The sequence below is a fragment of the Thunnus maccoyii genome, chromosome 14, assembly GCF_910596095.1.
Source record: "Thunnus maccoyii chromosome 14, fThuMac1.1, whole genome shotgun sequence".
Classification (NCBI taxonomy): Eukaryota; Metazoa; Chordata; class Actinopteri; order Scombriformes; family Scombridae; genus Thunnus; species Thunnus maccoyii.
The window spans coordinates 274040-288221 of NC_056546.1; the positions used below are offsets into that span (position 1 = coordinate 274040).

The following is a 14182-nucleotide window of genomic DNA, read 5'->3' on the forward strand; positions in this document are numbered from 1 at the left end:
ACACACACACACACACACACCTGTAAACACACACACACACACACACACACACACACACCTGTAAACACACACACACACACACACACACCTGTAAACACACACACACACCTGTAAACACACACACACACACACCTGTAAACACACACACACACCTGTAAACACACACACAAACACACCTGTAAACACACACACACACCTGTAAACACACACGCACCTGTAAACACACACACACACACACACACACACCTGTAAACACACACACACACCTGTAAACACACACACACACACACCTGTAAACACACACACACACACCTGTAAACACACACACACACACACCTGTAAACACATACACACACCTGTAAACACACACACACACACCTGTAAACACATACACACACACCTGTAAACACACACACACACACACACCTGTAAACACACACACACACACCTGTAAACACACACATACACACACACCTGTAAACACACACACACACACACACACCTGTAAACACACACACACACCTGAGTGTGTTTCTGCTTCAGCTGATTTCTTCTTTTATAAACAACAGAAGTGAAATAAAGAATTTGAAATTGACGTGTACGTCTTTGTTTCTTCTTCTGTGGTTTTCTGTTGATTTAAATGTAAATACGTGTCAGTGCTGCTGATTAAAAGTGTTTTATTGTTACACAAACTAAAACAAGTTTCCAGTTGAGTAAAATCAATAACCGAGCTGCAGACTGTCGTCATTATTATAAATAAAACACAGATGATCACACAGATACTGCAGATCAAATATGGAGAGAAATCAAACACATGTGACAAACGTGTGTCTAATCCACACACAAATACCAATTTGAACAAATGCAAAAGTTTTATTAATAAATACATCACAACGTTTATTAATATCAGTATTTCAGAGATATATATTGATCAGTTCAAACAGAAGAATTCATCAGGTTCATCTGTTCTCACATCCGTCATCTGATTCAATGTTAGAATGAAAAAAATATGGATGAATGCAGTTTTAGAAGAAAGAGGCATAAACATGAAGACAGAAGCTGAAACTCGACTCCTGAAATGTTTCTTATATTATTTATATGAGACGATGAATTAATGACGGCGGGTTTCTGTCAGGAAGTGGGTCAGACTCAGCTCTGCATCTTTCCTTCACTACGTTTTCTTTCTCTGAGTCTTAAACAGCTCAAACACAATAAATATTATATATATATATATATATATATATATATATATATGTATATGTATATATAATATATGATATAAGTTCCGCTTTTGTGGCTTCAGGTGACAGTTACAGGATGATGATGATAAAATAATAAAGTTACAGAAAAACCTTTGACTATGTTAAATTATTACTATTATTACTCTTCATAAATTTAAAACATTTAAATAAAACTCTTTGTTTTGTGTAATTTATTGTTTTATTAGTCAGTGAAAGTGATGAGACACGATGAACACGTAAATCCTGACAGGTCATTTGATAATAAAGTTTTTAATAATCGCAGTAAAACAAACACACACATCTTGAATAACAGAAATAGATATTGTGGCTCAGTGCTGCCATCATGTGTCTGCCGACTGCAGCTGAAATTATTACTCTTGTATCTGTTCTGTTTCTTTCTTTCTTTCTTTATTATCTCAACACTTCAGACGTAAATTTGACCTCCTAATAAACATGTTCAAAAACTAAATTTGGCACGTACATCAGGTCTGGTGAAAAATGATGTCATACGCTGACACCCCTGACCTAAATCCAACAGGAAGTCTGCAATTCTCCCATGAAAGTACGACTTTGTGCCAATTTTGGACCCTGAACAAACGCTATCTCCTCCGAGGGTGTTAATGGTATCGACTTCAAACTTTAATACATGACTTATCACACTGTGCTGAACAAAAGTTGTTAAAAACTTTGTAATAACTCGAACGGTTTGGATTTAATAAGCCCTGAAAGTTGCAGTGCCACATCACCCTTACAATGTAAACCAATGGGGAAGCAATCTATGGGGATGAACTTTGTGTTAAACAAATGGTTCTGATGTCTAAACTGAGGGTGACAGTTTAGTGATAAAGTGCTGCAGAAAAATAAAATCAAAACTCAAATTAGTATCTCTGTACTGCAGTTTTTCCTTTATTAGGACCCGAGCACCTAGCGGTTCACTCACACTCTCCATTCAGATATATGAGTATCAGTTACTTATTGTCTCTACACACCTGACAGGACACATGTCAATCACACTTTGACCAGGTCATGTGGGTTAAACGTCTTTACTTTTATAAAAATAGACTTGATGAAAATTAGGAAATTAATTTGTTTTACACACAAACTCATCAAGAGTTTTGTTTACTAATTGAAATTCAAGTGAATGGATCCAAAACTTGCATGATTTTGATGCCACAGGTGTGAGCGAGACAGACAGGTGTGAGCGAGACAGACAGGTGTGAGCGAGACAGACAGGTGTGAACGAGACAGACATGTCTCACCCTGCAGGAAACTCTCATCCTCACACCGTTGAGATTTGATGTTTCACCATGACAGAGGAAGTTGCTATAACTTTATTGTAAATGCTCCAGTCTGCACCAAACTTTACATGTTTGATAAGAGTCCCGGCCTGAACACGTCTACATGACAATATTCCATCAGTGATGCAAACTGGCTGAATAGCGCCCCCTACCAAATCGCAGCGAAGCAGCCCCAGCAGCAGGCAAAACAGTGGACAAAGGAAGTGATGTTTATCTCCTTCTTGCACTGTCTGAAATCAGCCGGGTCTGAAGACGTCTACATGCTCGTGACAGAGGCCCTTCGACTGCACCGCAGCACGAGGGCCTGTTCAATGCTGCTTACAGCTTTAATTACCAATTGAATCAATTAACACTCTGATCAATAAAAACCTCCCGTCAGTCACACACAGATCCTCTACATGAGTCTTTACTCAACATGAAATATTCTGACAGATTAAAAGAATGGAACATATTTCTATAAATCTTTGATGCAATATTTAATATTAATGTTGAGTCAGAGATATGATGTCATCATTAGTCTCATCAGGAAGAACAGATTCATTATCAAAATCATGTGATCATCATCTATGGTAAATGTACTGTACTTGCATAGCGCCTTTCTAGTCTTCCGACCACTCAAAGTGCTTTTACACTACAAATCACATTCACCCGTTCACACACGTTCACACGCTGAATGGGTACAGGGGCGACCATGCAAGGTCCCAACTTGCCCATCAGAGGAAACTAACCATTCACACACATTCATACACTGATGGTTCAGCCATCAGGAGCAATTTAGGGTTCAGTATCTTGCCCAAGGACACATCGGCATGTGGACTGGAGGAGCCGGGAATCGAACCGCCGATCTTCCGATTAGTGGACGACCCGCTCTACCTCCTGAACCACAGCCGCCCCAAAAATATATATTTATTCTGATTCTGTGACAGTTTGGACAGATGTCCGTACATGTAATTATTCTAATAGTTTACAGATAAAGCTGTTACATCACTGTCCAGATACAGATGATCATGTCCATCTGCCATCATTAACTGTTTGGATATAACTGAACACCCTGTCAGCTGATTATTGTCGGTCCTAAAAACCAGCCAATAGACGCACAGTTGTCATGACAACAAGTCCTCAAGTCAAACCTGTGAAAGAGCAGATTCACAAGCTGATGATGATGATGATGAAGCTGCTTCAAGGTCGACGTCACATAAAGGTTCAGATTCATACTGTGACTGCAGGATATCAGACAGGCTGCAGGTTTTATCTGTTTGTTTGCTGTGGTTCAAGTTATTTTTGTTGAATGTCGCAGGGTTCGTTTCTGCCCACCTGCTTTTTGGTAACATCCCTTTAAAAGTGCTGAATACCATCTGGTAAAACTACATATACATATAAATAATATGAGTTTAATATGTTTCTCTTTAAACCATTCACACAAACATGGTGTAAAATGTAAATACATTTTATATGTTATTGGATCAAACATCTGTGAACCTTTGAGACAGGACTTCATATTATTTATTGGATTTTGAGTGGTTTTGTTTGTTCGTTTTGCTTTGTTTTGATTTTATCCTACATTTTATTTAAGCTTTCTATTGAATTGAGACTTTCTCTCCACCCAGTTACATATTCCACAGAACTCTACAGTGGATGTGGATGTTTCATTAAGACACACCAGTATGAGGGCCACGTACGGCCATCAGAGAGCTGGCAGGATTTTATTCCCACTAAACAAAACAACCTCACTAAACAAGTTCTTCAGGCCTCTGACGTACAAAATGTTGACCGTACAAAGCGTGAAGCAGGCTGGTAGGCAACTGGTTTGCAACGATCAACCTCAAGCATGCCTACTTCCAAATACCGGTCTGGGAAGGGCACAGGTTCGCTTTCGAGGGCAGGACCTTCACGTTCTGTGTTTTGGCATCTCTCTGGCCCCCGCACCTTCACCAGGCGTATGGATGAGGTCTTGTGGCCTCTGCTGCGCTAGGGTCTGAGGATCCTGAACCACCTTGATGACTGGTTGGTATGTGTTCAGGCAGAGGAGCAGCGTCACTGCCGTGTATCGGTGTTGTTCCAGAGTCTGGGGCTGCTGAGTGCAGACTACAGCCAAGTGGTTGGATGCAGGGCTGGGAGAGACAGGAATCCCTCAGGATTACCCTCAGGGTTACCGAGGTTACCTGGAAGCTTTGTCTACGCCTCCTGGGCCTGATGGCGGCGTTGATGCTTGTTAGTATGATTTTTATCTGACCCTATGTACTTTACTGATTTTGGGTGTTGGACATGTGACATTCCAGAGTCTGCATGTCACCTTAGGTAATATGGTATGGCCCTTCAGGGGGACCTTAGAGATACAAACAATGGGTCCATGGTCAAGTTTGGAACTGTTCCAGATGTGCTTTGTTGTGACACATAATATGTTGTGAGGCAGCTGTCAATTACTTGATGGATGGCTCCCAACTGACCTAGTGCCCATGGAAAACCTATGTTATTCATGTGATAAGATACAGATGTGTAACCCCATATAAGCTATGCACCGACAGTGGTACGGTGCCCAGACCATCTTTGTACATGGAATGGACCCGATGGCCATCGTCTAATAAACGTCTACAAAATAGGAACTTCGTCAGCTCTTCCTTTGAACGATATCATCACACATCCTTCCTTTCAATGCTCTTCTGCGCATGCGCCCGGTGCAGAGGTGTCTCCTGCGCCTGGCTTTGCCCACAGAGACGGAGAACCAAGGTTATAATGTAACTGAACGTTGCTTTGCTCTGTGAAGCACTTTGTAACTATTGTTATGAAAAGTGTTATAAATAAATAAAGTTATTAATATTAATATTAATATTAATTTTCCTGCATATATAGCATTCAATGTTTACTGCATTAAAGAAGATGATAAAGGAAACAAACTGTACATGTTCAGTTTAAAACAGTGATGATGATGATCTGCACTTTACAGGAACATCCAGCAGGTGGAGCCGTTTCCTCAGAATAAACTCATTATTATTATTATATTATTATATATAATATTAGTGAACATAGTGTGAAGTCATTATTCATGTCTGCCTGTTGGTGTTCACATGACATGAATGTTTAATTTGGGCCGACGCTGGAGATCAGATTTGAAGATGAGGAGGAGAAATGAAATGTGGAACATGAGGAGAAAAGGGAAGGAGGGAGGAAAAACAGGAGGAGGAGGAGGAGGAGGAGGAGGAGGAGGAGGAGAAGAATCAGTCTGTCAGACACTGAGCAGCTTTATGGAAATGAAAACTCAGATTCTGTTTCTGTGTAAAAGCAGCTCAGACTGACTTCTGTTTGAATCATTTAACTCTGATCCTCTTCCTCTCAGGCAGGAGGAGGAGGAGGGAGAAGAAGAGGAGGAGGAGGAGGAGGGAGATGGGGTGGGGGGGGGGGGGGGGGGGGTGGGGGGGGGGGGGAGTAAGAAGAGGAGGAGGAGAAGAAGAGTAGGAGGAAGAGGAGAAGAGTGGGAGGAAGAGGAGAAGAGTAGGAGGAGGAGGAGGAGAAGAGTGGGAGGAAGAGGAGAAGAAGGAGTGCTGCTGCTGCTGCTGCTGCTGCTCTTCAGTCTCAGATTCAGACTTCATCCGGTCGCCTGCTGAAGGAAACAAACAGAAACATCTGATGTTGTTTTAATGATGAAGATGAATCTAAACATCCTGAATCACTATGATGAAGATTTCCAGCCTGAAGAGCTTCTGACTGACGCTGACATCTGGTGAGTGTTGCTGTGAGGCGTTAAAACAGCTGAAACTGCAGCTGTTTCAGTATTTTTAATGTCAACCAGTTTGACTAAAGTACAAAATAATGTAGAGAATCAGATCATTAATAAATAAGCAATAGAAGCAGGTCATTGATCAGTCAATCATTGATCAGTCAGTCATTGATCAGTGAATCAGAAAGAAAGAAAAGTCTTGTTTTTACTAATAATTTATTATTATTTATTCCATTCAACCAGTGAATGAAGAAAACGTTTGGAAGCAGCCGAGATTTTATAGGATGAAGAACAGCTTCGTCTGGAAACAGTCAAGCAGCAGCAAAAACATGGTTTTATTAACCAAAAGCCAGCAGTTTTCTGTTTCTAACCACCAGAAGATCATATTTGGAGGCAGTTTGTGTTTTTAAACTAACAGACGATGAAGTTTGGAGGTAGTTTGTGCATCCTGAACGTTGGCGGTCGCAGGTTTTCCTTCTCGGCCGAGCTGATGAAGCGACTCCCTCTGAGCAGACTGAGCCGGCTGCATCGCTGCGTGTCGGAGAGCGAGTTGCTGGAGCTCTGCGACGACTACGATCGCGACAGGAACGAGTTTTTCTTTGACCGGCACTCGGAGGCGTTCAGCTTCATCATGCTGTACGTGCAGCACGGGAAGCTGCGCTTCGTGCCGCACATGTGTGAACTGTCCTTCTATAACGAGATGCTGTACTGGGGCCTGGAGAGCTCCGACCTGCAGCTGTGCTGCCAGCGCCGGCTGGACGACCGCATGTCCGACTGCTTCGTCCATTTCTTCCCCGAGGAGGAGCCGCAGCGCCCCGAGGAGCCCCGGGGCCGCTGGCTGGAGAAGATGAGGAGGACGTTCGAGGAGCCCACGTCCTCAGTGGCAGCGCAGATCCTGGCATCATTGTCGGTGCTGTTCGTCCTCGTCTCCATGGTGATGCTGTGTGCCAGCACCTTACCGGACTGGAAGGCTGCCGAGACCCTGGACCAGCACAGGTAGGACATGGATCACATGATTCACCTGTGTTCACAGAGACGCTCCAATCAGGTGCAGGTTTGTTCATCAGTCAAATCCTGCAGGTTCACTGCACATGATTGGACACAACTGGTCTGTAGTTTACATCTGCAACTCTGATTGGACCGTCATGTTCATCTACAACTCCACCAGCCCATGTCTCTCTTCTCTCATTAGTCTGTCCGTCTCTCTGATTGGTCTGTCCCTCTCTCTCATTGGTTGTCCCTCTCTCTCATTGGTTGTCCATCCCTCTGATTGGTTGTCCCTCTCTGATTTGTCTGTCCCTCTCTCTGATTGGTTGTCCCTCTCTCTCATTGGTCTGTCCGTCTCTCTGATTGGTCTGTCCCTCTCTGATTGGTCTGTCCCTCTCTCTGATTGGTTGTCCCTCTCTCTCATTTGTCTGTCCGTCTCTCTGATTGGTCTGTCCCTCTCTCTGATTGGTCTGTCCCTCTCTCTGATTGGTTGTCCCTCTCTCTCATTGGTCTGTCCCTCTCTCTCATTGGTTGTCCATCCCTCTCATTGGTCTGTCCGTCTCTCTGATTGGTCTGTCCCTCTCTCTCATTGGTTGTCCATCTCTCTAATTGGTCTGTCCGTCTCTCTGATTGGTCTGTCCATCTCTCTGATTGGTTGTCCATCTCTCTAATTGGTCTGTCCGTCTCTCTGATTGGTTGTCCCTCTCTCTCATTGGTTGTCCATCTCTCTGATTGGTCTGTCCCTCTCTCTGATTGGTCTGTCCGTCTCTCTGATTAGTCTGTCTGTCTCTCTGATTGGTCTGTCTGTGTCTCTGATTGGTCTGTCCCTCTCTCTCATTGGTTGTCCATCTCTCTCTGATTTGTCTGTCTCTCTCTCCTGTCTCTGATTGGTTGTTTCCAGGATCATCGAGGCGGTGTGTATTGGTTGGTTCACTGCTGAGTGTATCGTCCGTTTCATTGTGTCTCGGGACAAATGTGAATTTGTCCGTCGTCCTTTGAACATCATCGACCTGCTGGCCATCACGCCGTACTACGTCTCCGTTACTGTGACGATCCTGACGGGGGAGAACTCCCAGCTGCAGCGGGCTGGCGTCACACTGCGCGTGCTGCGCATCATGCGGATCTTCTGGGTGATCAAGCTGGCGCGTCACTTCCTGGGGCTGCAGACACTCGGCCTGACGCTGCGCCGCTGCTACCGTGAGATGGTGATGCTGCTGGTCTTCATCTGTGTCGCCATGGCGATCTTCAGCGCACTGGCCCAGCTGCTTGAGCACGGCCTCGACCTGGAGGCCAGCAACCAGGACTACGCCAGCATCCCCGCCGCCTGCTGGTGGGTCATCATCTCCATGACGACGGTGGGCTACGGGGACATGTATCCGGTGACGGTGGCGGGACGCGTGCTGGGTGGGATCTGCGTGGTGAGCGGCATCGTACTGCTGGCGCTGCCCATCACCTTCATCTACCACAGCTTCATCCAGTGCTACCACGAGCTGAAGATCCGGTCCACCCGCTGCACCCGCCCTCTTTCGCCCGAGTTCATCAGCTGATGGTAGCGGCGGCCAGGTGACAGCGTCACCGGCCAGGTGACAGCAGTGATGGTCGGATGACCTCTGCACTAACCAGGAGGATGCAGCGCTGCGGACGCCTTATAATCACCTACAAGTACAAAATGTTTCATCAGGTCCTTTCAAACCTTTTCACAGCTTTAATACCTGTTGAAACGCTGCCTCACCTGTTTCTCAGTTTTTCCATCCATCCCATAATACCATCATAGTGATGCTGTATTGCAGAGGTCAGCTGATTTTCACACAGTGAGTTTAGTTTAGTTGTGTAACGTCTCAGCAGATTCATCGTAACTCACAGAAACCTTTGTACTGATTGACAAACAGACACTTTGTGTGCAAAGACTGAAACTCTTTTATAAAAGAAGGAAACTGAAGCTCTGATCTGTTGTCTCAGAGCAGATTGATCATCATTATTTCCTCTTCACGTCTGTAATGATGCGACTGTGAGCTTCAGGAGTTAATCCGCCAGTCTGTGCTGTAACTGGATCTGTTGGACGGGCTGGACGCTGTCCACGGTTTCCACGGTGACGGCAGAGTCAGAGACGGGAAGTTGAAGTGGTGGAAACATTTTGAATGTCGGGTTCATCGAGCTGTTGAAGCGTGAATGTCGATTATCTCGCTCTTCTTCTCCTTTGTCACATCCTGCCAGGACTTTCTGTGTCTGGATTTCTAGATTAGTTCCTGTTTTATTTTGAAATGTTTTCTCCTTTTGTCTTGTTACCTTTTACTTCCTGTGTTTTCCCGCCTTTTTTGATTACCTCGTGTTTCACCAGTGAGTCGTCTGCTTATCTGCTCAGTGTTGCTTGTTCCTGTGTCTCAGTCTTCTGAGTTATTCAGTAGATGTTCTGCCTGCCGTCTTCTGCGTCTGGGTCACCTGCTTCACTCACCTTGAGACGTTCTTCAGTGTTAAATACTGCAGAGTTACAACCAAAGCACAAGCGGACCGACTGTCCCTTTAACCTTCAGTCTGTTTGTTTCTGTCTTTCTGAAACATTTTGTCTCTCAACAGTCAGATCAACAGTTTTTATCCCAATGGAGCAAAAACTCTGTTTTTAATCTTTTAATCATCTGCAGAGTCTGAACCTGTTCATTGATCACAATCATTATTGATTAGTTAAAGATTGTTTTGACTCTAAACTTTTATGTACTTTAACTGCAGTAAAGAATCTGAGTACTTCCAGCTCTGAGACAGACAGAAACATTTTAACAGGAAGTTTCTCTTTCATGTAAAACTCCAGAATCTGTGAATCTGTAAATATATTTAATATCTAAAGTTTTCCTGCTGGACACCAGAAGTTTCCTCCTTCACTGTAAAGTTTCTGAGAAGAAGAAGAAGAAGAAGAAGAAAAGTCAAACTGATCATAAACTCAGTGCGAAGTTCACATAATCATCATCATCATCATCATCATCATCATCATTGTCACTGTGTGAAACATGACACTAAATATTCAGGATACACAGCAGGCAGGTAAAAACATCTAACATCATAATGATGTCATAATGACATCATAATGATGTAAATGGGGTTTACTTCACGCAGTATAAATCTAATAAATCATAAAATGTCAGCGAGCGGAGCAGAGGAGGGAGTGTCGTCATGACAACAACATTCAATATGGAAACAACCAACCAACACAATAAATAATCAATATATTAAATAATCACCATAATAAATAATCAACATATTAAATAATCACATTAAATAATCACCATAATAAATAATCAACATATTAAACAACCAACATATTAAATAATCAACATATTAAACAACCAACATATTAAATAATCACCATAATAAATAATCACCATAATAAATAATCACCATAATAAATAATCACCATAATAAATAATCAACCTATTAAACAACCAACATATTAAATAATCACCATAATAAATAATCACCATAATAAATAATCACCATAATAAATAATCAACATATTAAACAACCAACATATTAAATAATCACCATAATAAATAATCAACATATTAAATAATCAACATAATAAATAACCACCATAATAAATAACCAACATAATAAATAATCAACATATTAAATAATCACCATAATAAATAACCACCATAACAAATAACCAACATAATAAATAATCAACATAATAAATAATCACCATAATAAATAATCACCATAATAAATAACCAACATAATAAATAATCACCATAATAAATAATCACCATAATAAATAACCAACATAATAAATAATCACCATAATAAATAATCAACATAATAAATAATCACCATAATAAATAACCAACATAATAAATAACCAACATAATAAATAACCACCATAATAAATAATCACCATAATAAATAATCAACATAATAAATAATCACCATAATAAATAACCAACATAATAAATAATCACCATAATAAATAATCACCATAATAAATAACCAACATAATAAATAATCACCATAATAAATAATCAACATAATAAATAACCAACATAATAAATAATCACCATAATAAATAATCACCATAATAAATAACCAACATAATAAATAATCACCATAATAAATAATCAACATAATAAATAATCACCATAATAAATAACCAACATAATAAATAATCACCATAATAAATAATCAACATAATAAATAATCACCATAATAAATAACTAACATATCAAATAACCAGCATAATAAATAATGAACATATTAAATAACCAACATAATAAATAACCAACATAATAAATAACCAACATAATAAATAATCACCATAATAAATAACCAACATAATAAATAACCAACATATTAAATAACCAACATAATAAATAACCAACATAGTAAATAACCAACATAATAAATAACCAACATATTAAATAACCAACATAATAAATAACCAACATAATAAATAATCACCATAATAAATAACCAACATATTAAATAATCACCATAATAAATAACCAACATAATAAATAACACAAACATATGAATCACCATAATCAACTTTACTGAATAATAATAAGTGATTTGCAGTTTTCATTTTGTTTCTAACAGTAAATATCTGCAGGTGTTTCGTGTTTGAGGGTAAAGAAACAAAAAGAATAAATAACAGAGATGATGTCACATGACTGACGCATGTAAACAAAGAGCTTCATCAAACAAAAGGTTTTAATGACTCATCATCATAAATAAACAATATTTGACTAAAACAATGAACTGAGTCACACAGCAAACAGTGTTCAATGGAACTGTTTCACTTTCTAGAACTAAACTGTAATAATAGTTTATAATAATAATAATATAAATATTCATTATTCCAGCAGGTGTTTGTCTCATATTTCATATTCAGCTTCAGTTTAAATGAAATTAAAGATTCAAACACGTTACAGAAACTTGTGTTTTTATTATTTTTATTTGGAAGCTGTGATGTCACTTCAGTTTCTTCTTCTTGGAATAAATAAAATCTGAACTCTATTCTGTTGTTTTATTTACTTCATGTATTTATTTTTCATTCACTAATTTTCATTTTATTTCTTATGTTCTGTTTGTGAGATAAATAAAAACACATGAAGTCAGCGGTTAAATTACACACCAACTTTATTCAGCAAACATCTTTTCATTTTTGCTTAATGATGCTGTTTTGACAAAAATTATTAAATTGATTATTAGATGATCACCTGGAAGACGATCAGTCGGTCTTAACTGTCGCTCACATGATTATTCTGTTTATCTGTTTTATACTTTAATGTTTTATGTGTTTTATAGGTGAGTAGTTTTACTATTTTTGTCTTTATCTGTTTTTGTTTTCTCATTGATTCCAATCAATCATGTTGATATGATGATAAAGGTGGTGTCGTCAAGGTAACAAGATGTCTCGTTAAGTGCTGCCACATTCCTGTTTAAACCATTTGGAGACATTGCAGCCTCTCAAACTCACCAGGTGACGTCAATAAAGCCCGTGAGGGTTCAAGATCCAGGGTTCAGGGTTCAGGATCCAGAGTTTAAAGTCGAGGATTCAGGGTTCAGGGTTTAAGGTTCAGGGTTCAGGGTTTAGGGTCCAGGGTTAAGGGTCCAGAGTTTAAGGTTCAGGGTTCAGGGTTTAGGGTCCAGAGTTAAGGGTTCAGGGTTTAAGGTTCAGGGTTCAGGGTTCAGGGTTTAGGTTCCAGGACTCAGAGTTTAGGGTCCAAGGTTCAGGGTTTAGAGTTCAGGTTCAGGGTTTAGAGTCCAGGGTTCAGAGTTTAGGGGCGAAGGTTCAGGGTTTAAGGTCCAAGGGTCAAGGTTCAGGGTTCAAGGTTCAGGGTTTAGGGTCCAGGGTTCAGAGTTTAGAGTCCAAGGTTCAGGGTTTAAGGTCCAAGGTTCAAGGTTCAGGGTTTAGGGTTCATGGTTCAGGGTTTAAGGTTTAGGGTTCAGGGTTTAAGTTTCAGGGTTCAGGGTTTAGGGTCCAGGGTTCAGAGTTTAGAGTTTAGGGTTAAGGGTTCAGGGTTCAGGGTTTAGGGTCCAAGGTTCAAGGTTCAGGGTCCAGGGTTCAGGGTCCAAGGTTTGAATCAGCTGAAACTATAACTGCACCTACGTGGCACAGCAGCCGTTCATTAACAGGATCGATCCGGTTCTGACGGTAATCAATGTTCTGTGTTCTGCTACTAATCTACACCATAAAGAGATCAGCTGTTACACTCAGATTCCAGGTTTACATGGTGGGATTGTTTATAATAAAGCAGCAGTTCAACAATAAGAGGCTGCAGGTTTGTTGTTTAACGTGTCGGTGAGACGATGAAATACTAACACACTCACACACACACACTCACACTCACACACACTCACACACACACACTCACACACACACACTCACACTCACACACACACACACACACACTCACACTCACACACACTCACACACACACACTCACACACACACACTCACACTCACACACACACACACACACACACACACTCACACACACACACACACACACACACACACACTCACAGACACACACACACACTCACACACACACACACACTCACACACACACACACACACACACAGACACTCACACACACTCACACATTCACACACACAGACACACAGCTACGGTGGCTGAGGAGGACAATACACTACAGGAGATCAAAACTAAATTGAAAACATGATTAAAACAGACATGAAGATAACTGAGTCTTCATCACCATCATCATCATCATCATCTGTCATCACAGGTATTTTTGCAGGAATAATGAGGATAAACTATGAGCTGTGTTTGTTTAACTGCTAAAAATATATTTATACATAAATGTTGATATTTGTGACATCAAAATTAAACCTTAATTGATTGAAATGTACAAACATGAACTCAATCAACAGTATTTACACTAGAAGCTCACCTGAGCTCCGCCGCCATCTTTTCTTTCTCTGCGTC

The 14182-nt window shown here is 40.6% G+C and overlaps 1 protein-coding gene across 1 annotated transcript; it reads left to right on the top strand.

Annotated features, from left to right (window-relative positions):
- The first annotated feature begins 6509 nt into the window (after window positions 1-6509).
- On the top strand, window positions 6510-9666 carry LOC121911956 (potassium voltage-gated channel subfamily G member 3-like). The gene is made up of 2 exons (XM_042433935.1): window positions 6510-7250; window positions 8143-9666. Exons 1-2 carry the CDS (start codon window positions 6676-6678, stop codon window positions 8786-8788), a joined length of 1221 nt encoding a protein of 406 aa, XP_042289869.1. The 5' UTR covers window positions 6510-6675; the 3' UTR covers window positions 8789-9666.
- Window positions 9667-14182: the final 4516 nt, after the last annotated feature.

Coding starts and splice junctions, on each gene's coding strand:
- LOC121911956 (XM_042433935.1), top strand. CDS start 6,676: ATGAAGTTTGGAGGTAGTTTGTGCATCCTGAACGTTGGCGGTCGCAGG. Junction 7,251..8,142: donor GAGACCCTGGACCAGCACAG/GTAGGACATGGA, acceptor GGTTGTTTCCAG/GATCATCGAGGCGGTGTGTA.